Here is a 25,765-nt window from a genome sequence, read left to right as displayed (position 1 = left end):
GACCTGATGTGCACCATCTCATTTAGCTCTCACAACAAACAGCCTCACAGGGTAATGATAGTACTAGTGTATTTCCATGTTACAGCAAGGAAACACAGGCCAGGAGACTCTAAGTACCTTGTCCAGTAACACGCAGCTACTAAGTAGCAGAACTGGGATGTTAAGTAAAGATCATCTCTGGACAAATGTCTCATAGGGGATCCCTGCTCAATGACAGAGTCACAGTCACTGCTAAACAGGACAAGGGCTACTCTGGTGCAGGGCCAGCATCCGTGGGTCCATCACTGGGTACACTAAAATGATGGTCAGAACAGTCCTAAAGTCAGGAGATGTATAGCAAAAAAAATTAAATAAATAAAACACCAAAAGTGTCACATGTTAATTTCCAAGACTTGGGCATTAGCTGCTTTTTACAAAAAAGCCTTCTTTCCTTGACAGGTACCAATATCGACATCTATCTTCAAGAAAGGCTCATGGTAGAACTATTTTTATAATAGTTGCAAACTGCTGAAAAAGTTTGGCAGTTTCAAAGTGTTTTATTCCTTGAAAATGTCAATCAATAACAGGTTACAGTAAGAGACTCCCTAGCGAAAGCCTCCTCCAGACAAACTCTTAGCCAAATCCTTGCACTTTTAACCCAAGGTGAACTACAAACAGAAAGGGGGATAATGAGGCTGGAGAGGAGTACAGACTACAAGCTGAGATGCTGAGGAAAGGGTCCAAATCCTTCTGATGCCTGGATGCTGCCCAATTTATATTCCACTAAGAGCTAGTTGTTACTCAACCTAATCCCCTCATTTTACAGATGAAGAGAACAGTGGTCTATCCAAGCTGATAGCAAAACAGCAGCAGAACAGGACTGGAATTTACATCTCCAATCACTGTTAGGCACTCTCCAACTACCTCTATGTACCAACAAGTGGTACGTGGTAAGAGTTTTAAAAACAAAACAAAGAAAATGCCTGGATAAAAGAGATTATTTCTTTTTTTTTTTTTCAATATATGAAGTTTATTGTCAAATTGGTTTCCATACAACACCCAGTGCTCATCCCAAAAGGTGCCCGCCTCAATACCCATCACCCACCCTCCCCTCCCTCCCACCCCCCATCAACCCTCAGTTTGTTCTGAGTTTTTTAAAAGAGATTATTTCTGACCAGAGTAATGATGAAAGCTCTGAGGAGGCAGTAGTATCTTTTGGGTCATAAAGGATGAGTACTTATTCAATCAATGGAGATGGGTTATGGACAGGAAGAGAGAAGCCCAGGTCAGAACCCATTAAAAAGTCATCAGTTATCATATAAAATATCCTTCTTTATCTCAGTGGTTCAGAAGCAGGAAGAAATGGGTACCAGGGGTGAGAAGTAACAGAAAAAAATGTTCAAGTGCCATTAATGTTTCCTCTACTTTCTTTTTTTAACAGTATGATCCCATGATTATACTATACAAAAATCACATTTATAGCAAAATCTATGAGAATAATTCAGGCACAGAATTAAATTAAGCTTAGTGCTCAGACATATTTTTATGGTATGCATTACTGCTACTCTGCTTGGTAATTAGGTACAAAGAGTCAATAAATAGCTTATGAAATTAGTATAATCAGTCTTTTATATAGTCAAAGCAAGTATTTCTAGGGTACCTAGAAGTATTTATCTTGGGAGAAGGAAGGAAATGGGAAGTTGGTGATCTTGTGCCCCTCCAGTACGCCCTCATCTTTACTGTTTTCAAGCATCATTCATGTAACAAATGTGTGAGCACTTACTATGTGCCACATAGTGCTAGGGGCTGAGGTGCTTAAAGCCCCTTCTTGATTTCAGGAGAAGGGACTGTCACTGAGAATTCAGTGTCCACTCACCACCGCTGGGCTGTGGACTTCCCTTGGGACTACAGAGATCCACAGGGTTCAAGTATTTCCTGGGAACCTTCCTGCTTTGCACATTCAACTCATTTTCTTCCCTTCCACAAACTGAGAAACACTGAACCACAATTTTCCCTTTCCCTCTCCCAATAAGGGGAATTTATATTACTTAGATTAAAAACAAACAAACAAAAAAAACCAACAACCAACTAAAACTCCAACTTCAGTTGCTGTCAAAAATCCATCTATTAGAAAGTCATTTGGTTTAATAAATAAACAGTGCTGAGACTGCACGGGATTGCAGTGGCATTTCCCAAGCAGAATTATCTTGGCATATTATGTCTTGGTCTGCCTCATGGGTCACAGGTATGCTAAGAAGCTGACCTCCTAATCCTCAAGGTGGCAGTTGGGGCTGGGGTTGCCAGAGCCTTGGGCCAACCTCCTTTGGCTCTGAGCAACATTTTCCTTTTCCTTTCATTCCAGTTTATCACCATACCCTTATCATTCTCAAGACAGTGAAAAAGTGAAGAAGATTAAAAAGCATTGGCTTGCCTGACAATACTTTGTGTTCTGGGAAATAGTTCAAGACTACTCAACTTGGGTAACCTCTGGCAAGTCAACTTCCCCTTTCTGGGCTTTGGTTTCCTCCTAAGTAAGAAGAGGTGGTTACACGAAATGATCCCTAACATCCCTTCTAGTTCTACAGTATAATTATTCAGGAAATTGTGATATTCCCATACAACATCCTAAAAAATAACATTTTGTGGGAAAAAGGGCAAAAATTTAGAGTGAGATTTGGAGACTGCTCAAGGATTATAGCTAATCCTTGTTTATTTAACAAATATGATTAGATGCCCGCTAAATGCCAGAGAACTGTGACTGACAGCAGCATTACAACTAACCAGAGAAGCCTATTCCCTTCTCATGAAGCTTACAGTACACTAGGAACCACATACAAAAGCACTTATAATTAACTGGGTAAGTACTAAAATGGGGAGAAATAAGAGTGTAAAGGGTAAGTGATGAGATACCCAACCCAGCAGTGATTAGGAGAGGCTCAGTGCAGAAAGTGACATCCAAGACAAGACTTCAAGAACAGCAGGAGCTGGAGGGCGGGATGGGGTGGGTTGTGGGTGTGTGTGAGGCAGGAGTGGATGGTGTTGGGGAAAGATGACATTCTAGGCAGAGGGAATGCCATCTGCCAAGTCCCAGAGGCATGGTAACTTGGGAACTACATGGCTGGAATTTTAAGCATGATTTTAAGTGCGAGAGTGACAGGACAGGTTAGGAAAAGCCCTGCAGCTGCAGAATGGAGGACTGAACTGGAGATGGGCAAGATGGACATGGGGAAATCCAGCGCTGCTAAGTCCACAAACACTCAGATTATGCAGTGAATCGGGAAGGGAAACAAAAAGAGGATTTAAAAGAGTATTCCTTTCAATCCTGCTTGGAGAAGTCAAACCAAGGTTTCCTAGAAGATGTGGCAGAGCTAGGTGTCACAGGATAGGAAGAAATACACAGTAGCATCTGGTTACCACTGGAGCAAGTGTGACTAAACTAGAACTCTGAATTCTGAAAGTAAGGTAGGGGAAATATGTTTAAAAGATTCTTAGAAAGTCCTCACTTAAACCTGCTTTTAGTGAAACTACTCCTTCAGTGTTAGCGCCTGAGAGGGCTTTTTTTTCATCAGCCTTCTTTACATTGTTACATAATTTCCCTGAGAGATCCAGAATCTAAACTCCTGTACATACATCATGATCATCCTAAAATCCCTAACTCCAGCTCAGACCTCTCTCCTGGTCTTCATTTCACCTTCACATTAGGATCTTCACCCAATGTTACCCAAACACCTCAGAGTCACAGTTCCTCTCTATTTAATTCTTTGCTATATTTTTGTATTCTATAACAGCTAATATACAGCAGGTCAAGAAAATAAATGTTAGTCTGTTGAATGACTACTGGGATATCGTTTACTTTGAAATGCCTGTTCAAGTTTGGGGCCAATGTTCCTACCAGGTAGTCTGTTAGTTCCCTCATGGTTTGTGTTAAATACTCTATTAGTGTTAATGTAATTGAGTATGTCTCACACCACATTAGGGAGGTAGTCTGTCTCTTTCTTCTTTATAAGCCTGATATCATGCACAATACTGACACAAAGTGCGTCAAAATCGCTAAGAACAAAATATTCACAAAATAATGCTAATAAAAATTCATAAATAAATGCAAAATTGTGAAATGTGAAAAAAAGAGTATTCTTCAAACTGGCAGAGGAGAAGTAGGCAGAAAGTTGGCTTGTTCAGAAGAACTATAATAAGTTCACATAAGACAGAATCCAGAAAAGTATATTATAATCACATGTACAAAAGACCATTTCTTAAAATTACATGATTATCAAAAGTAACAATGTCATTTGACTTTCAGGAAATTATTTTCAGGCTATATTTTATAATTAACACCTATAAATTATTTTAAATTGAGTTTTACATAGTAAGTTCTTTTTCAACACTATCCCTATATATAAATTTATACCCTGCAAAATAGAATGCACTTCACCATAGCAACAGTTCTATATCAACTCCTACTCAAGTTAGAAAAAGCATATGTAAAAGAAATGAATATTCTGGAATATTCTAAAGTGCCTACTGGAAAAAAAATCTCTCCATTTATTTTGTAAAAATTTAAATATAAAATTTTAATGTTTCCTTAAAACATTTTTGTAATTAGGTAAAAGGCTACTTTAGTTTCTCAAATCTTGCTTTATTAAACAGTATAATACATTTTTTATTCATTAAAAAAATTTTTTTTTACCGTTTATTCAGTTTTTGAGAGAGAGAGACAGAGCGTGAGCGGGGTACAGACAGAGAGAGGGAGACACAGAATCTGAAGCAGGCTCCAGGCTCTGAGCTGTCAGCACAGAGCCTGATGCAGGGCTCGAACTCACAAACCATGAGATCATGACCTAAACTGAAGTCAGATTCTTAACCGACTGAGCCACCCAGGTGCCCCAGTATAATACTTTCAAAATAATGTGAAAGAGAAAAAAAAAAAGAATGAAAAAGGGAAAAAAACAAAAAAAATCAATGTTGAAGATAACATACTTGGGATTGCGTTTGAGTTGGCTGGCGTGCTGGGGGATGGGGACAGTAACAGGAAGTAATGTTTAAGTGATTTGTAAGTAAAATATAAACCAAGGTATTAAATGTTACAACTATATTACTTTCTCAAGAAAAGCTATACCCCCACTGGTATTATGGGAACTGAAAAAGAAATTCCTACGTTCATTCCTCTTTTAAAAGTCAATAAAGCATCAGTACGTATTAACTTGGCTTGATAAATTAAGCAATTTACAAATTCCCTAATGAGAACGAACAAGTTTACAGACTTTGTGGACCAGATTATACATTACCAACAAGTCTGTGTGTTATATCAAAATGTAATCTTAAACTTAATGTAATTCAAAACACTTCCTTTCACTTACCACACTTGGGGCCAGCCAAATTCACCATGTGCGTATCTCTGTCACCCTTGCTCACAGCCCAAGAGGGAATACTCTGTTATATTCCCAACTCCCTTGCTGTTCTGGACTTCCTTTCTCTGACCTAATTTCTAACTGCTCTGCTACATTCCAATTTTCCCACTGAACTCTGAAAAATTCCCAAGCCCTTCTGTGGTTCTAACCTTCTTGCTTAATACCTCCTTCAAAAAGGCTTAAACTGAAACCTGGCTGTTGTTCACTTCGTTTGGAGGCTGCGCTTTCGGCCACATCCTGCCACACACATCTCAGAGTTCAGAGGTTCTCCCTTATGTGTTCTTATGTGTTTCTTTAGAACTTTACCACCTCTGCTTGTCCTCACTGCAGGCATCTACAAACTTCCCTGTCACCAGTCTCCATCCCTTGGAATCTTTGGCACCTGGAACACCTTTGGCTTTCCCTACAAATGATGCTGTTCTCTTAGATGATTTCAACATTCATGTGGATGACTTTTTCCCAAACTCTGTTCCTTGATCTCATCTCCAAAGACCTCCACTTCTGCTACCCACCTTCCACGGCCAAACCTAGGGCTTGGCATCTCCCAGAAGAGCACTATCTCTGAAATCTTAAAGTCAGGCATTTCATTCCTTGATACAACCTCTCTCACTGAACTCTTCCCTACAGTAAGTCACTGATCTCATCACCAGATTATTTCACTCTATGCTGACCAAGAGTCTCACTTTGAACAAATTGTAGTCAGGCTCCTCCTGGGCCCTCTTCTCCACTAGGCTTCAACCACGGCCTCTAAAAATTGCACACTTTCAGCACAAATGATTTTGTTTACTCACCCCATTAAGACACCAGAATAAACACTAGCACAGTTTCTTGCAGCTGAACGCCATGTTCTTAGGATGACCCCAACCCTCTTAAAGTTCCTACCTGAAAAAGTACAAGACTGCCAGGAGAATTTACTGCTTCTTCCAGCCAAAAGGTGATGACCAGCAGAGAGGCCCCTGTACCTCCTCTGAGAGCAATTCCTTCAGAAAGCTTAGTTAGAAATCCATTCTCTGCCCCTTTGAGATGTAAATCTTCTACCACCTAGAAATGTCTTCTCAAGGTGAGTCATCTCTTTGAAATGCAAACATTCAAGAAGACAACTCTCCCTTTCTTTCCACTCCCCGTATGAGGGTAGAAGCTCCAAATGCCAGTTAATAAACCCAGATAGGTTTCACATTAACCAATCCCCTTCCCTGCTTGTTACAATTTCTACTCCCTTTAATCTGCAAGACACCCCCTCCACTACCCACCCCATTCCTCTTTCCTAGTCCCTCACTCTCCCTTTAAAACACGCAGTCATCTCTGTACAAACTGAAGTTGAGTTCAGTCCACACTATCCTCTTTTCCCTACTGCAATCACAGTAATGTGATTCTACCCTTACCACTTTAATTAATGTATGGCTTTATCTTTGACAGTGTACTCTATGTAATACACACACACACACACACACACACACACACACACACACACACAAAGGCACACATGCACACCCTCCCTCCCATAAGTTTGCTTTTTTTCCCCAGTTTTAATCACTCTCTTGCTAGTATTCTAAATCCTTTAGGAATAAATTCAAATTCCTTAATATGGCATGCAAGCAAACTGGCCTCTTCCTTATTTCTGAACCCTTCTTTCTTCATACTCACTTTTCCAGGTTACTCAACATCTTTCACTTCCCTGAATTCACTCTGCTCTGCCTCACTCTTGGCCTCTCCCATGTTGGTTCCTTGACTTGGTATACTCCTCTCTACTTCTCTGGCCTATGCTGACTCCCTCTTCAGTTAGTATCTCATCCCTGGGAAACCTTGCTCAATGTTCCCCCTATAATAAGTTAGGTTGACCTGCTACATGCTCCTGGGGCCACCTGGTTTCCTAGATCATCTATTATAACAGCAGGACAACCTTCTGGCTTGGTCACAAGCTCCCTTAGAGCAGTGTGTATCTCTGTCTGGCTTACTACTCTCTGTCTTAACACTTGCTTTGCTACTGAAGCTAAATAGGAATGCAGTAAGTATGTATTAAATGAAGAAATCTTTAGGATCATTAATGTTCTGTGAGAGAACTCTAGCCCATATGACAAAAGTTCTCATCACCGAAATGAGCTGAAACATCTCTAATTCTTTCACAGAACATTTTAAAATGGTGAAACATAGGTCAAAGCATACAATGATAAACACTAATAGGAATTTGCAAAACCATGGTATGATTCCACTCTATTAGCATATTTAGGCAATCATAAATGAAAAATATTTTTAGGAGTTACCTAGGATAACAACTTAAGATTAACCATTTAGTTGCTACATCTTTCCGCTTAAGGATAATCCTTCATTGAAAATGTCACCAATTCCATATGTGGTGATGAATATAAAAGTAGAGCCCAAGATTACCACACTTAACGCTGAAAACCAGTTAAAACCTGTGTAAATCAGAAAAATGCTTATTTTGTATTTAAAAGTGTGGATCCGTGTTATCATCTTTTACTCATTTGGCATCACATGGTACTTACTGATAAATTCGTACTGTTGGGAACATATTGATCCTGTTCTCCCAGCAACACGTCAATCACAGGATGCCGGCCATTTTTAATCATGATCTTCCTTTCTTCTTGTAGAGTTGGTCTGCAAAAAGAAGCATGTTTCAACTTACTAGGCATGAAAACTGCCTTTTAAAAAAATCTCTAAGTTCTCGCTTACAAAACAGACTTTAAGAACACATCCAGAATAAGGCTTTGAGTATTAAAGTTAAATTTTAACTATAAGAATTAGGAGGACAATTATTGTAACAGTGTTTGAAGGACAAACTTCAGCAGAGTCCTACAGTAGCTCTAATGCTGAAGTCTACTTTACAAGATCTTTTTTAATTTTTATTTTCTTAATATTATCTAAGACCAATATTTTCATTACTAAAAGTTACAGTTCAGATTAGTGTTATTTAAATCATTTTTAGTAATAAGCAAATTAAAGGGTATCCCTGAAAATTAGTCCAGATTTAATTATTACATTAATAGAAATTATATTATGTGCTGGACTTGGGAGACCTAAACTTTTTATATTCTGTTCAACTGAAACATCTTTCTAGGGTCATTGGTATCTTTCACTTTTTTTTGATATAAAACTTAATTTTTTGCCTTGCTGGTCTTGTTTTTTAAGCTTTTAGACTTTGTTTTTATCTATAGCTTTATCTATTTATCATATCCCCCATGAGCACTGCCCTACTCTCATTCTCCTTCCCAGAGATTACCACTGAGATCAGTGTGGTATCTATCCTTCCCAACTTTCTTCTCTGCATTTAGATTTTTATACACTCATTGCATTTGTTTGCGATTTATTTAAAAAAAAAAAAAGCAGAACAAATCAGGATCATACTGTAATGTGTATTTCTACAACTACATTTCCCCCCTTAACACTCAATATACACTAAAAACATTGGCTTCACTATTCACCAATGGACTCTTCTATTTTTTTTTTTAATACTTTCATTTTACAAATGAAAATACATTTCAAAATGTACAGTCATTACAAATACAGTCATTTTACAAATAATTTGCAGAAGGGGGAATTTTAGTAAGAACTTAAACAGAGCAAATCTCATATTTTTATTCCACATTTTCCTGCTCATAAAGGCATATATACTTGGAACGGACAATACACTCTCAATGTAATTAATTGCTCACCAACCATCATGCATGTACCTAGGACAACAGACATTCATAAATACTAATTTTTGATTTCAATACGTTTCTAAAATGTTCTGGCTTATCATTATTTTTGGTTCTTCCCCAACTTGTATGGACGAAAATGTAATACTTGAATTTTTCGAAATCTTTTAAAGCTTATAGTTTTGTTGAGGAGAGGCCAGGCATCTTCTTTGCTCCACAACTGTAACAAATTTTCAGTTTTATATTTATAAATATCAAATCAGAATAGTCAATATTTTTATTTCACATCGTCTATTTTCTTTCAGTCTTCTACCTTAAGCACCTGTCCACCTACAAACAGTATCAAGTAAACTTCAGGGCACAAATTTCATAAAAGACAAAAGAAACTACTACATGTCCTTTTGGCAAAACAGGATGGATCAGGTTCTTGTCACCAAATATTGCATGATGTGTGCTGCCTATGGAATAACTGACTGGAAAAGAACACATTTCACTTTGCCCTTAGAAAAATATATTCGCATAATGATTCTTGAGTTTGGGAAAATTCATCCAGGATACTGTCATCTGAACACTCATAATCTGAGATTGGGTTTATACAAGAAATTTCATTATCATCATTAGTATCTAGAGCACTATCTTTCTCTTCACATTCATCTTTTGATTAATAATTGTGAAATGTCTTCTGTCACTTTTTTTTGCTATTATGGGTGAAAAATAAAAAATTGCGAGTTCTCAGCTATGTTCAAAGAAAGTTAGAAGCCGACTATAATGGTGTTATCTCCATTCTTTTTGTAACTTCCTGAAGGATGATGCAGCACTTCAGGCAACACAATTAGAACCCTGAAGGATGGTGTGATAGTGAGTTCTATCTCACCTTTGCATTACCATTCTCTAGTTTTCTTAGACTTTTTAGTAGAAATAATCAATAAACAAGAATTAAGTAATTCCTGGGATGATGAAATAGCAAGATATTCCAGATATAGAAACAATAAAATCATTAAAGATCCCAAAATACATCTCATATTTATAAAAGGGTCCAATGGACCCATAGTGTAAATGCAAGACAGAATGAGTTTTATTCTTCTTTTTAAAAAAACATGAATTTTCTCTTTGTTCTTTGAAAGACATTTAAGAAACTCAAAAGCTGAAATTAGGTCCAGTGGACACTGATGGTATGGTATATTGAAGATTTAGGATAATTTCCTGTCATATCTTTAACATTCTTTGGAAGCTGCCACATAAATGAGTTAGCTGTTCTCTGTTGTTAAATATTTTAGACTGTGTTTAGATTTTCAAACAATAGTGAAATGAACAACCATGTATATATACACACTATATATATATACACACATACACACACACACACACACACACACACACACACACACACACTCACATACCCATTACATATAGACAAGTGTTTGTCTAAGCTAGAGTAAATTCCTGAAGCATGCTTTCTAAGTCATAGGGTTTGCTTATTTTTTATTTTAACATACAGAAACATCTATATCAGATGTCTGCATGGCTCAGTTAAGTGCCCAACTCTTGATTTCAGCTCAGGTCATGATCTCATAGTTCATGAGATTGAGGCCCACATCGGGCTCTATGCTGATAGCACAGGGCCTGCTTAGGATTCTCTCTTTCCCTCTCTTTCTTCCCTTCTCCCGCTTGCTTATTCACACACACATGTGTGCACTTACTCTCTTTCAAATAAATAAACACTTAAAAAAAAAAGAAGTATCTGTATCAGTTTATCTTCCCACCAGCAGGATATGAAAGTTGACTTGTTTTTTCACAACTTCACCTAAAGGAGGTATTACCAAATTTTCTAATTTCTGACAATGTGCTGGGTGAACAGTGTCCTCGTATTGTGTTAACTTATACTCATTGATTATTAAGTTCTATGACTCAGAACTTTAGCATAAAACACATTTCTGAACTTACTCATAATACTAAGAAATAGTACTTTCCTAAATACTTAAATCCTTTTCCTTAAATATATCTGGCTAACAAAACCCCAAGTATATACCCTCACATTTCTCAAAGAAAGTAACTACAGTATCTTCTGAGTAAAAATTTAAAATTATCCTTTGGAAAGAGACATTTAAAATGACAGGAAAAGGACATTTTTTGGATTTCAAAGTACAATTCTACAGACAGGATTTTTACCTAGGTGCATTATAAATTTACTACTAAAAAAAATGAAAGCATCTGTAAGTAATATCAGTTTTAAAATAAAATCCTAGGTGTTCTGCCAAGTGAAATCAATAGATCATTATTCATGACACTGATAGGATTTCTGAGGAAGGTCTTCACTTTAGAATAAAATTTTGAATGATTTGTTCTGCTCGAAAATCTGTGAAAATGAGTGACTGACTTACTCTGTCACTATCAAAATTATATAAAGACAAAACACTTCCTGGTAGAATGAGAAGCAAATGATAATTTGGAGAAATGAGACGATACACTACATTAAGATAGAGCAAGAAGGATATGAAAAATATGTTGATGACACGGCATTTAAGAAGAACTAAGGAAATCTGGATACTGCCTGGAAAGAATGAAACACTGAACTTGAACAAATTTATTTTATATTTTTGAAACAGCATCTTTCTCCTTTAAATGCCTCAGGGAAACAATACAATTAGTAAAACAATATAATATCCAAAATACAAATTGGATAGAAAGACAGAATAAGAACTTTTGCCTCAAGGTTAGGCTCTAGTGAATAAAATGTCCTAAGAGTATTTAGAAAAAAAAAAAGAAAGATCGTGATTATAAAGCCAATAATCAATCTGAACTAACATCAATAGTTCAAAGGCACTAATATCTTTGAGCAAGCTGGAAATCTAAGGGGGAAAAAGTATAAACTTCAGATACTTAAATACTAGCTTAAAATGCATTTTAGATGAAAGTTTCCTATTTGGTGGCTATTTACACTCAATTTTATTTCTGCTAAAAAAAGAGAAGTTGATTTTATTTCCTAAAGTTTATGGTATGATTTTTCATTTAAAAATATTCAGGTGGATTTTTCTTTTAAGAAAAATTAAAAAAAAATTTGTTTACATGTTTATTTACTTTTGAGAGAGAGAGAGAGAGCATGAGCAAGCGGTGGGGAGGGACAGAGAGAGAGGCAGACACAGAATCTGAAGCAGGCTCCAGGCTCCATGCTGTCAGCACAGAGCCTGAGGTGGGGCTCAAACTCACAAGCTGTGAGATCATGACCTGAACCAAGGTCAGATGCTTAACCGTTTGAGCCATCCAGGCACCCCAGTGAATTTTTCTTAATACAAAATATATAGTATCCAATTTGGAAAGTATTTTAGCATATGAAATATTTCCTGAACTCATTTTCCTGATAGAATATGTCATTTGGAACAATCCTACTGAGGACAAAAAGAAAAATTAGATAAAGTATAGAAAATAGTTACTTGATGGTACCTGATAACTAACAAGACATCAAGGAATTATCAAGCCAAGACCTGGGGCAGGACAGAGTCCCAGGGAGTGTGTTGATTCCTGAGGAAACAGCTGAGGGTAGAGATGAGGGATAGCCTGGCTCTGGACTGAGACACCAATAGGCTGCACACCAGGCAAAAGAAATACATTTGAAGCAATAATGGCAGCTTTTGAACCTGTGAGTCATCTCAAGCCCAGATAAGATGACAGATTATTTAGATTAAGTGATGCCAGAGTATTTTCAGCGTCTTGAGATGTCTAGTAGAAGCAAATGTGACTCTTTCAGAGGAAATATAACATCAAGTTATTTCTATAATGATTCTACAAATATAATGCCTATAACATAATCAAAACAACCAGGCATCAAAAAGATATAAGAACAAAAATGAACAAAAACAAGGCAAGAGAAACAAGGCAACAAGGACCCATAAGGACTCCAGATATTTGAATTATCAGACACAGACTTTAAGATAACGATGCTTATCATGTTCAAAGAGACAGATAAGATAGAGAACCAAAAATGATTTTTAAAAAAAAATTGGGTATGAAACATACTAACATATCCCATATTTTTATTAAAGACAAATAATTTTTAAAATACTTAATCCTTCCGATTTTTAAAATAAGCATCTTTGAAAAATATTATCTGCTATTTACTAAGTACTTATCATCTGTCTGGTCCTGCTTAAAAAGTTAATATAGATTTACCTCACTTAATCTGCACATCTCTTGAGAGGTAGGTATTATGGCAATGCAGAACCTGAGGATCAGAGAGGTTAAGTAACTTGCTTAAGGTCAGCTGTTAAATAACCAAGCAAGTATTCAAAACCATGTCTGTCTGATCCAAAGTCTACACTATGAAAGATATGCTTTAAAAGAGTTCAAATTTTACTTATGCAAATCAAGTAGTCTCTTGATATATGGACTAAAAGATGCCAAAAAAAAGGAGAAGTCCCTAAATGAAAAATCTAGGACCAAACCTGTCTAGTGTATATACTTAAAATGTTTGTTAAATCTCTGATGAGTCTACAAATTAATCAGAGTTTTATAGTGATGTAATAAGGGATGTATTTTCACTCCTCAGAGATTTTGCCAAACCTACATCTCCATAAAGAATTCCTGGGGCGCCCGAGTGGCTCAGTCAGTTAAGCGTCTGACTCTTGGTTTCAGCTCAGGTCACGATCTCACAGTTTGTACGGTCAAGCCCCGCGTCAGGCTCTGTGCTGACAGTACAGAGCCTGCTTGAGATTCTTTCTTTCCCACTCTCTCAGCCCTTCCTCACTATGTACATGCACACTCTCTCTCAAAATAAATGAACATAACAAAAAAATGAAAGAAAAAAACTTATATACGATGTGTAATATATATATGTTTAAGTTTACAAATAGATATATAAACACATACAGATACAAATATTTAAATTTGGTATAATATAAACCACATACCATAGACATGGTTCTTCTGGTCTTACTAGCTGCAGCATCAGCAGTAACAAATGGCAAAAGGCCACTTGAAGAAGTATAAGAAGAGGTAAGCCAGGCACAAGTATTTTTCAGTGGGAAGAGCTTTGCGGGAAGACACAGTAAGGGCATAGGTTGTAGCCGATCCTCTACTTAATTCACCAAAAGAATCCTTTAGGAAAAGTTAGCTTCACAAACCTTGTACAGCAAGAAAGAAGTCCTACTAAGATCACAGTACATAAGGAAGAAATCAAGTCAATGGACAGTAGATTCTTATTCTCCCAGAACTAGATTCAACTACAGTAAATTTACAGACCTCATTTTTATGGATGATAAATGGGATAAAATTTTTGAAGCCCTCTGATGTGAGAAGAAATTGGGCAATAGTGAAAATGCAAAGAACCTATTTTAAACAAAACTATTGTGCCCAACACTGTTGGTCTCCACACATAAATAGATGGCAAAACAAAATGAAATGAAATAGCAAAGTACGTTTTTAATCTAAAACTGGCATAGCCAATTCCTGCAATTCTCGTCCCCTAAATAAATAAATAAATAAATAAATAAATAAATAAATAAATATTTTACAACAACCAATTTTTTAACATCCACTATGGGTATTATGCTAGGTATAAAGAACATTGAAATGTTCAAAAAAAAGCTATTTGGCTCAAACTAAAGAGAAACCAAGATATGAAAGACGTATGAACAGCAAAACATATCTACTCAAACACAATGAATTCTTTATGTCACAAGCACTGAAGGCAGTAAGACATCTATGTTTTCTTTTTATTCCTCACCATAGCCAGTGAGGTAAATATTCCCTTAAATTTCCTTAAGTATATGAAAAAATAGGCTTTGTGCTACAAACTGAATGTTTGTGTCCTCCCCAAAATTCATATGAAACCTAATGTGATGGTATTAGGAGGTGAGGCCTTTGGAAGGCGATTGGTTCATAAGAGCCCTCATGAGTGGGCTATGCTTTTATGAAATAGATAGCCCAGAGAGCCCCCAATATGGCAATGGTCTCCAGACCCAGAGAGCCACCAGCACAAAATTCTAGCCTGGGGGAGCCACAGGAGGGAGCCAGGCACAGAGCACCAGCAGACATGGGAATATAACAAAGAAACACTTCAGGGGTGGGGCCCAGGCATAGGGCCACCAAAGGGGCAACATGACCTGGAGCTCTGGGGGCCCAATCTTTGCCCAGCAAAACTACAGGAACAGAAATGCTGCCCCAGTAGGTCTGGAAGGTAGGATCCTCACCCAGTGGGCCTGGAGGGCACAGCACTGGGTCAAAGATTTGGCTCAAGCTTAAGGTTTTAAATTTAAGGAAGAACAATTTGAGAGCAATAGAGAACACTTCCTCAAAATGGATCATACAATGAGTCCCAGCCATATCTGATTTAGATGGTATTTATAATCATGAAGTGAAACATATTACAAAGTGTTTAAGTCAAAGCTAACAAATGAAAGGAATTATGCTTTTTAAAAAATGTCACCAGAGCGCCTGGGTGGCTCAGTTGGTTAAGCATCTGACTTCGGCTCAGGTCATGATCTCGCAGATTCGTGGGTTCGAGCCCCATGTCGGGCTCAGTGCAGACAGCCTGGAACCTGAAGCCTGCTTTGGATTCTGTGTCCCCCTCTCTCTCTGCCCCTCCCCCACTCACACTCTGCCTCTGTCTCTCAAAAATGAATAAACATTAAAAAAATTTTTTTTAAATGTCACCCACATAAACTTAAAAACTGAAATATATAACAATCACTTCTGGAGTCACATCTGCTTTCACTGTACTAAATGACAGAGCAAGCAAGAAAGGAATGTGTTAATTTCAAATCAAGCTATATGTGTTGACATTCAGCTTTACAAAGGGTGCAAAATATTTGCATATTTTAATATTTTATAATAAAAACGCTAAAATTAGTGGAATAATGACATCTAATCTAAAGCACTGAAAGGGGGTGGGGGGAGTGTTAAAAAATACATTACCTGCAGTAATTTCCTTGCTTAGCGACCTTGGCCAGGGAGAAAATGCAGTCAACAGTTGCTAGGTGATGTACTGCTTTACACAAGGAGTGATAATGTTCGCTAAAATCCCTACAGAAGCAACAACAAAAAGATGAGGACACTGATTTCTTAGAGCTATAAAAGCTGTACAATAAGTAATCACTTTATTAGTTAAGATGAGCATAAACAAAATAACCAGGGATACCTAAGAAACATGGAAACTACACTGAAATACTTTTCAGTTTGATATAATCATTTGATTACTGAGGCTTCTTTTGTTTCATTTGGATAGAACTACATATATTTAAAATAACTTCTATAAAAAGATGTGTACTATTAACACCATATTACACATTTCATTTGACCATGACAAGTCAACTTAGATATAATTAACACAAATGTGATCATTTTCATTCAACTTAAATAACATGAACTATCCAGATGGGTTAGCCTCCCTTTGTGCTTCTTGATAGCATCATACAAACTAGGATTAACAGTTTCAATATCTTTTTCTCACGCTGAATTGGAAGCTTCTTGATGGTAGAGTCCATGTTTGTCTGATTTGCTTATCACTATCAAGCCCTAACATACCGCCCATAACTTTGGTATACAGTAGCCATTATAATAAATTTTGTTAAAGGCAAGCAAGAAAAGTACTTTTTTTCAGTGATCTTCAGTTACATTATTAAAATTGCATATATAAATTAAATTTTAGATTTATTTTTAAAAAGATAACAATCATTGTCTCAAATCTTTGGCTAACTAAATAGCTGGTGATTAAAAGCTTAGAAAACTGTTATTGAAAGATGTATTTAAAAATATATAGGAATGTATGCAACTGTTTTCTTTTTTTTTTTTCTTTTACTTAAATTATTCCATTATCTCATATCACAGGTATACTTTACAACCTTTCAAAGAAGATTCCCCCCAAAATGAGAGTATTATGCTGAATGCTTCCCTTAAAAAAGATTTCTCTGGGGCGCCTGGTGGCGCAGTCGGTTAAGCGTCCGACTTCAGCCAGGTCACGATCTCGCGGTCCGTGAGTTCGAGCCCCGCGTCGGGCTCTGGGCTGATGGCTCAGAGCCTGGAGCCTGTTTCCGATTCTGTGTCTCCCTCTCTCTCTGCCCCTCCCCCGTTCATGCTCTGTCTCTCTCTGTCCCAAAAATAAATAAACGTTGAAAAAAAAAATTAAAAAAAAAAAAAGATTTCTCTGTTGTACAATGTGTTTCAGAAACTTTGAGATTTAATCTGTTTACTTCTTAAACCCAAAAGTTTTAGAGTACTTCCTAGCTTGAAAAGGATATCCCGATTAAGCTAATATGTAATCAGTTATTCCTATATTATCACTATATTGAGTTTTTAGAATCTGTAATATGATTTTTCCAGTAATATTATAAAGGTATTGTATATACATGACTTTTCCAAATATAGGCAACATTTTAAGTATCCAGTTTTACTTTTGTGTTAACTTTATGAACTGAAAAGTATATTTACAGTATATTTTATACCTCTTTGTCTGAACATAGTATAACAAATATAATTTACCTATTTCTCACTGAATTAATGTTCATTAAAACAAGCAAGAATTCCACTAACAGTGTTAAGAAATCCCAAGCAAAAAGGAGATTGGACCCTGGCATCAGATAGATAATGTTCTGTTGTCACCTTAAAAATGACTCAGTTTGGAGGCTCCTGGGTGGCTCAGTTGGTTAAGCATCTGACTTCTGGTTTCAGGTCAGGTCATGATCTCATGGTCATGAGTTTGAGCCCCACATCAGGCTCTGTGCTGGCAGTGCAGAGCCTCCTTGGGATTCTCTCCCCTTCTCTCTCTGTCCTTCCCCCCTCACACTATGTCTTTCTCAAAATAATAAATAAACAAACAAAATGACTCAGTTTTGAAGATGTCACATGGTACACAGACCTTACATTCCTGAGTGACTGCTCAGTGATCATGCCTTGTTATTCCCGGTGTAACTTCAATTTAGATCTAACCACTGGTTTACCTCTTGGGCTGTGTCCTATTCTGTCCCTGTTCTCATCACTGACCCATTTGGTCTTCCTATCCTGGCACTCTGTTTTGCCAGAGAGCAGCTACGTTTGATATTTCTGCTCTTATCTCCCTTGATGTGAATATCAAAGTACCTTCAGCTTTAAACATCAGTCATTTTTTTCATACTCTCACTCCCTCCTTCTCAGGTCTTGTCCAGGCCAGCAAGACCCTAATTTAATTTGCTACTTATCTAGGAGACTTCGGTTGAGGGTAACTGTCTTGATGATATTCTAGTATATGGAATTGAAATGAGTGACACAGCTCTCAGGGGGTACCATTTCAGTTAAAAAAAAAAAAAAAGAAAGAAAAAGAAAAAAGAAAAGGCAGAGAGAGATAAGGGAATTATTTTGATGTAGCCTATTATGTTCTTTCTCATGTCAATTACATAAATAAGACATGTGAATAAAATAAAAAACCATCATAAACCTTTAATATCACCATTATAACTCTTACAAAGTCTTGTTTGACTTCTTGATCTTTGTCCATTTGCTACACTTCCCCAAATTTCAAAGAGATTACCCATACCTAGAAAAATGACAAGCTAAAAAACGGGCAACTCAAGTAACAATCTGATAGACTGGGATTACAACATAACATGAAACTTTATCACAAAGCCACCAACAAATTTAAGAATGAAGCCATTAATCTCTGGTCAAAAGATATTGCTAGGTCCACAGGAAAAAGATTAAGACACTTGGGTTCTAAAGCTGTTATGACAGTTTACCATCAGATGTTGCCCAATGACATCTGAAGTTAACAAAAAGAAAGTTATCTTATTTTTTATTTACAAATTTATTTCTAAAATATTTAACTACTGTACAGGAGGCATTATAACTTAATTTTTTAAAAATCTGTAATCAAGATTATTCAACATCCACAGCCCATCTTCTAGAATACAGAAGAAGAGATACATTTTTTGAGGGAAGTTTCCATTTACGTTTGAAAGAACTTTCTTTCAGCCTTGATTTCTTGCAATATTTTGATCCAAACTAGTATGACTAATGCATAACGGTATCTCAATAAGAGACATACACGTGTATAGCTGGTATTCAATCCTCTGATGTCAGGTTCATTGAGGTTAATCATTTTTTTAAAATAACATCATATTCACACCATCTGGCATCTTAATAAGTACTGTGCTTAACAATATTGTTCTCAAGTGGGGGCTCTAGTTGCAAAAGCTGTAGCTAAAATTGAGCCAATATTTTTTTTGATAAAAATATAATGTATTTTTCTTATTTTGAAAGTAATGTAAGTACATTAAAGATACTTTTGATATCATGTCTTTGCAAAGTAAATTAAAATCTCCAGTAACCTCACCATCCAGAAGTAATCAGTTAATACTTGAGGATATATATAAATACATTTCTTCAAAGAAGATACATAAATGGCCAATAAGAATATTGATAATATAATAATGGCATACATATATTTAATCTTTTAAGATAAAAGGTTTGTATGCCGTGTGTGTATGTGAATTTACACATTACTGTTTTGCATCCTTTCTGCACTTAGCAATGCAACATGAATATCATATCCTTTGTGATATTGTATTTAATGTCAGCTTACTCATAGCAATTCTCAAAGTGGTGGTATGATGAAAGTAAAATTCTCCTGGGTTAATTTGGTAGAAGGGCCCAGGCAGAGGGCTGAAACAGTAAGAATGGTATGCAGAAATGGTGGGGTGCTACAAGGGAACAACAGAAGGGACAAATCAAAGAGACATTTCAAAGGCAAAAAAGACAAACAGGATAACAGATAAAGGGACAAAAAGGAAGACAGAATCAAGAATAAAGCCAAAGTGTTTGCACTGGGAGATCTGAACTTCCTTTAGCCTAGAATATTAGCAATGAGAACATAAACCAGATGTGTAAAATTGTGTATACTGTGAATAGAGTGAATATGTATCAACTCACCAAATTGCAGGATCCTAGAATGTGGTCCCTGAAGCCTGAAAGGAATCTAATTTTCATGTCTCAGTGATACTTCTAAGGGCAAAACAGGAGAACTAGAGACTCAAAGGCCCTGAAAACCCTTAAAATGGAAAATTGAAAGTGAAGTGGAAAAGGAAATGAATACACCACTAAGTTTCTATCCCTGGGTCCACAACTAGGAGTCAAGATAACCTCAGGAGATTCAGGACAAGTAAAGTGGAATGTCTTTCTGATGCTATAATCCAAGACTCCTCTGGGCAAACAGCTACCTTTTAAAAACTGTCACACAGAATCTTTTTTTTTTCACTCGCCAGACTGGTTACTTAGCTCCTGGAGAACCTCGCTGAATACTTACTGTTTAAGGTTTTAAAGAGAAAGACTACCAGAGAGATTTCTGTTCAGAGTGACGCCTACGTATTTACCATAGGCAGCCTCTACAACCTGATGGTAAAGGGCACAACCTACCGCTAGATACCCTGAGTTGAATCTCGGCTCCAACCAATGTAGGCAACTTACTCCTTATTTCTGTATCTCAATTAATTCATTTGTAAATAGGGGGTGATAATATCTCACTCAAAGATATCATCTGAAGAATAATAAAGTGCTTGGATGAGCGGTTCATAGCTGTGGACTCATGAAGGTCAATTGTACATCTCTTTTCCCAACTCCAATCCAGCAGCAGCTTGAAATCAGCCCAGGTAGGAGTGTTTACACTACAGAAATCAACAAGCACCACAAACACTACTATTCTTCCAGAGAGCTGGCTGTTTATCATTTATTTACCAGCACACCCCAGACTTAACCCTGTCCGTATGAACACACAGCTATGAATAAATCCAGCTATGAAACATTCTTTGAGGCAATGGCAAGGGCTCTTCAAAAGAAAATCTCATAAAAAACAAAAAAATGTGGGAGATTATTCTAGATTCAACTAGAAAAGAAACATAGTAACAAAATGCAACATGTGAAAGTTGATTTGAGCTTTCACTTAAAAATCGGGGAGGGGGACAGAATTAAAGAAACTCAATATTCCTTAAATTAATATCAATTTTTTAGATGTGATAATGGTGTTAAGATTATATAGTATAAAGTCCTTAGTTTTAGATGTATGCTTAATTAAGATTTAGGGGGAGGGGTGAAGTGTTATAATGTCTAAAATGTACTTTCAAATGGTTCAGAAAAAAAAGTCTATGAGAGATATAAAAAAAATGTGGCAAAATGTTAACACTTGATAAATGTAAGTGAAGAGAGTGTCAGCGTTCATTTCAACTTTCCCATGTTTAAAATTCTTTAAAATAAAAAGTTAGGAAATACATAGGATGTAAAATAAGAAAAAAAAATTAAATGGAGATAATAAAAACAGAACAACTAACCCATATTTGTCCAACTCTGAAAATATTAGGCCTTTTTTATAAGTAAATGATGTCCAAAGTGGAATTTGAAAACGTGACTCTACCAAGCATCCTTAGCAACTAAATGTAGGTACAGTAACAATAAACTATATTAGGTCTCTCATTACGGACTAAGATGAGCTTACATTTCAATGGACTAAAAATAAAATGAGAGAACACATGTACTCAACTATTTTATGGCAGGTCACAAGCAGTAATCTCTACTTTTCTTTTTGATAGAAAGATTTTCCGGTCTATTTCTCATAGCAAAAAGTCAGAGTATATTTTTCATTGTAAACTCACTCTAGAAAATCAAGCCATTCAGCACTGCAGTCAAGGACTAGCTGCTCCCGGAGCTGATTCAGACGTCTGTAATTTTCTACAATAAAAGGAGAGTGAAAGCGGCTCACAGCTTTTGTGCTAGAAGAGGGGAAGAAACATAAATAGGAAATCAAGGTTACTAAGAAACCACTAATACCTTCACTTCAGAAAATTAAAGTAGTTATTTATTATTCTCTGATGAACCTTGAAAGTAAATAGCTGTAAACAGAGAACATTCTTTAATTATGATCCTGAATTCTATTGATTCCAAAGATCTCTGTTGTAAATAAAGTACTTGGAGTTCATAGGACTTTGTTCAGGAAGCTCTAAAATGCATTTTAAATTATACCCATATGACAAGTTCAGAGTTTAGAGCTTCCATTTCATAAGCAGAAAGCTTTTTTCTTTAAGTTACACTAAATGAAAATGCTTGCTTATTAAAAAAAAGATCAGAAGCAAATAAGTCCTGACAAAGCTGGATACACTGATGACGGTCATAATATTCTTTAAGTTTTATACTTTTCTGTATGACTACAGTATTTCAGTGAAAAAAAGAAAACTATAAAGAATTACAAAGAATAGCAATGCATTAATTCAGGAGGCAAAGAAGAATGCTTCGTTATCTAACTGTAGATTCACAGCGGCTCCAGAAGGGAAGAAATACCACATGCTCCTCGTCTGAGCTTGTGTATAATTTCTGCTCCTTCATCAAGAAACTGCAGAGCACAAGAGGGCCTGCCACAGGTCCCCAGTCAAAAAGTCTGGCCCAAGGCTCTAACTCTGCCTGCCACTTACTTGCTGTGTGACTTTGGGCAAATATAACTGATCTTCTCTCAACATCACTTTCTTCATCTATAAAATGGGGATAATGACAGTATCTATGTCATAGGTACTGTTAACAGGATAAGACAGTGCTTAGCAAGGTGCCAATGTCCCATGACATTAGCACTCAATGTTAAGCATTGTTTTGTGGATGTGGTGATTATTACCACTATTGATGTTATTATTATGTTTGAACCTTTGAGAAGAGAAGGTTGGAGTTAAGTGACAGGCAGGTGATGACAGACTGCACTCTGTTCTTTGTTTGCTCCCCTACTCCTGTCACAAGTATGTTTAATTTGGCATTATTGGAACAGGGGTGAGACTTTCACATGCAAAACCTGACTGATAATCTAACCTATCCCTGTCAAGGTTCTGATGGCCAAGTAACATATAAAATATAACAATGAGCTTCCCCCAAACTATCTTATTTATTCTTTCAATTTACATCATTGAATGTTCACAAGATGCTGACACTGATTTATGCCTTCCTTATTGCTTCTGAATTATCATCTAGACTTCTATGCAAACCTATTTGTCATAGCTTTCTCTTCCGACAAAATTCATTCAGTGAAACAGTTCAGTTTCTTAGATAATTAGATGCACAATTTTAAATAACTTCTCTTCATAAAGCATATTTTGATTCATTAGCTATAGTATAGGACAGAAAACGAAAGAATACTTGCAAGGAGAGAAAACATCCCCTAAGAACAAAATACTCAAATCTCAATTATGGCTTCTAGTAACATGTAAGAAAAACAAGCTAAAGAAACCCATGATTGTACCTTCAGGATTCTTTGATAGTGGCAATAGATACTCATTTTCTTTTTGAATTAAAGTTAAAATTATAATAATCGTTCATACATGTCAAAATTTTCTCCCATCCTTAACATAGTTCCTTCATACAATCACCAGCTACTAGGCTCTCTTCTGCTTACTCAGGCAAATCTAACATTTTCATCTAAAGTTCATGCAAACATATTAATAACAGTAGTAATAAATATTTCACAAAGAATACGATTCACAGGAGTATATACTTCTCTAACACCACTTCTTTAAATGAGTCCCCTCTTGGGAATTAATGCCTAACCAAGGAGAAAAGGCAGTCTCAATGTGGTTTTCTAATTTTGTTTTTGATTAAATTTGTTTTCATCAATTCATGATACAACTTACAAAAAAGAAGATGTAAACAACTATTATAATTATGTGGCATGGAAAGCATCAACAATAAAGAAATGCAGAGAGAGCTCAGTGAAGCAGAAAATGAAATTTCAGGTATGGCATTCATCAGAAAATTCAAGCAACCAAATTAATTTTATAACTGAAGATCCTCCAACATTTTTTCATGTGTTTAAAGTGTACTCTAAGGTGTAAGAATAAAACAATAATAAAACAAGAAAACAAATATATACAAATAAGATACCCTTTGGAAAAAATATTTTAAAATCAATGATAGAAAGAGTTTAAAATAATTATTTCTTTGGTTAAAAGTTCCATAAGAAAACCAAAGGGGAAGAATCACATTTAATGTCATGAATATGGTTATTATCATTCCAAAAACATACAGGTGTACATGCTCAAAATGTGTCATTATAATTCACGTTAAGAAAAAAATGTATTTTTAAACCTACCTTCCAACCTTAACCCAATCAGTTGGTATACAAGATACAGCAGAATTCTTTATTTCAATCATAAACTAAAAGAAATATAAATAAAAATTACATATTTAAATGATTAACCATTATATTTTTAAAGCTTCCTCAAAACTTCTATCAGTTTAGTAAATACTATTCTAAACATTCAAAATAAATCCAATACTGTTAAAAGGGAAGTTCATGTATGTCCAAATATATGTTCATGTATACAACCAAATATTAATAATCAGGGTTGTAATACTTGCAATAAAGTACAACTTGTATTCAACAAAAGTTTGTAATAAGCATATAACTTCACAACTTAATGTTTATAACATTATCATGTGCATACTACAAATGGTGATTTTTCTTTAACGGTCTCTTTCATTTATTAGTACCCACTTATTTAAGAATTCTATTACTCAGTAATACGATTGAATTTCTAAGTACATACAATTTTAAAATATCAATTATGAAGTGCTATACCAGTTTGAGATATGGTCCATCCCTTATTCTGATCAGAAGAGGATTTATTGTCACGGCTGTTACACAAAGAGCCCAATATCTAAAAGTATCCTCATGAAAAAGCACAGATTTCTTCAGCTATCAGAAGATATTTTATCCCAAGGGTGTTTTCTTTAAGTTTTCACTTATATGAACTATATCTTTATTAAGCCAACTGCGTTCTGCAAGCAAGCTTTTCTGAAATCGGCCAGGAAGTGAAATCAACTTCTACTATCATGCCTTTCATTTTTAGCATTAGTTGTAGGTCATCTCTTCCTCCTGCTTACTCTACTGTATTATTGCAATGAAATTCAATGTTTTATTTAAGTGAATAAACACACAAACATTTATTTTGTACAGGAGGGAACCCAGAAGCTATGTGGCTACCACTAATTTTGAGATGGCGGCAGGAACTTCTTTACGTATACCAGTTTTATAACATTTTAGGTATTCACAATATGCATATAATTAGTAGTGTTGGCCTATCTTTTGAGTTTATTTTTCTGTGTAGTTTTTCATAGAAATTATATTTCATAGAAACAACATAGAAATTATTGGAGTGCCTGGGTGGTTCAGTCAGTTTAGTGTCCAACTCTTGGTTTCAGCTCAGGTCATGCTCTCACGGTTCATGAGTTAAAGCCCCACATCGGGCTCTGTGCTGACAGCGTACAGCCTGCTTGGGATTCTCTCTCTCTCCCTTGCTCGTGCACACTCTCTCTCTCAAAATAAGTAAATAAACATTAAAAAAAAAAAGATTCTGCTTAAAAAAATAATATAGAAATTATTGGTTAATTTTAAGAATTTTCATTCTGAGAAAAAATTTCGCAACTAATGAGGCCTTCTTATATGGAGACAATACAATTTCAAACCTGTTACACCCAGTTAAACAATTAAGAGTGAAGAGTCTAAAAACTAGCCTTCGGCTACAAAAAGTAACTGAGGAAAAAACCCACAAAATAAATATCATTGACAAGAAAGATAAAAGCGCTTTAAGATTATGCTAAAAAAACTGCCTAAGTATTATTGTTAAATGCCCAACAAGAAGGTATATTGATCCTTTTATAAAATAATTCTGGGAAGAGCTATGCCTGCAGTAAACTGCAAAATGCAGGACCACAGTGGCTCACTAATACTTGGGAAGA

At 35.9% G+C, this 25,765-nt stretch overlaps 1 protein-coding gene across 1 annotated transcript in view; it reads right to left on the bottom strand.

The window, feature by feature from the left end:
• The window catches only part of MSH3 (mutS homolog 3), a 188,202-nt gene that overhangs the window by 49,217 nt on the left and 113,220 nt on the right, over window positions 1–25,765 (bottom strand). Inside the window, exons 16-19 of the mRNA XM_047088553.1 lie at window positions 24,117–24,181; window positions 21,649–21,765; window positions 15,953–16,060; window positions 7,892–8,003 (exon numbers count right to left, since the gene is read on the bottom strand). Coding sequence (XP_046944509.1) covers window positions 7,892–8,003; window positions 15,953–16,060; window positions 21,649–21,765; window positions 24,117–24,181 — 402 coding nt within the window. The remainder of the gene's footprint in view (window positions 1–7,891; window positions 8,004–15,952; window positions 16,061–21,648; window positions 21,766–24,116; window positions 24,182–25,765) is intronic.

Source organism: Lynx rufus, unplaced genomic scaffold (genome assembly GCF_022079265.1).
Source record: "Lynx rufus isolate CCGP_SWC_20201006 ecotype Redwood Valley unplaced genomic scaffold, mLynRuf1.p SCAF_1, whole genome shotgun sequence".
NCBI lineage: Eukaryota > Metazoa > Chordata > Mammalia > Carnivora > Felidae > Lynx > Lynx rufus.
Note: the sequence above shows the minus strand (reverse complement) of the source record. Positions and strands in the feature narration are given on the sequence as shown.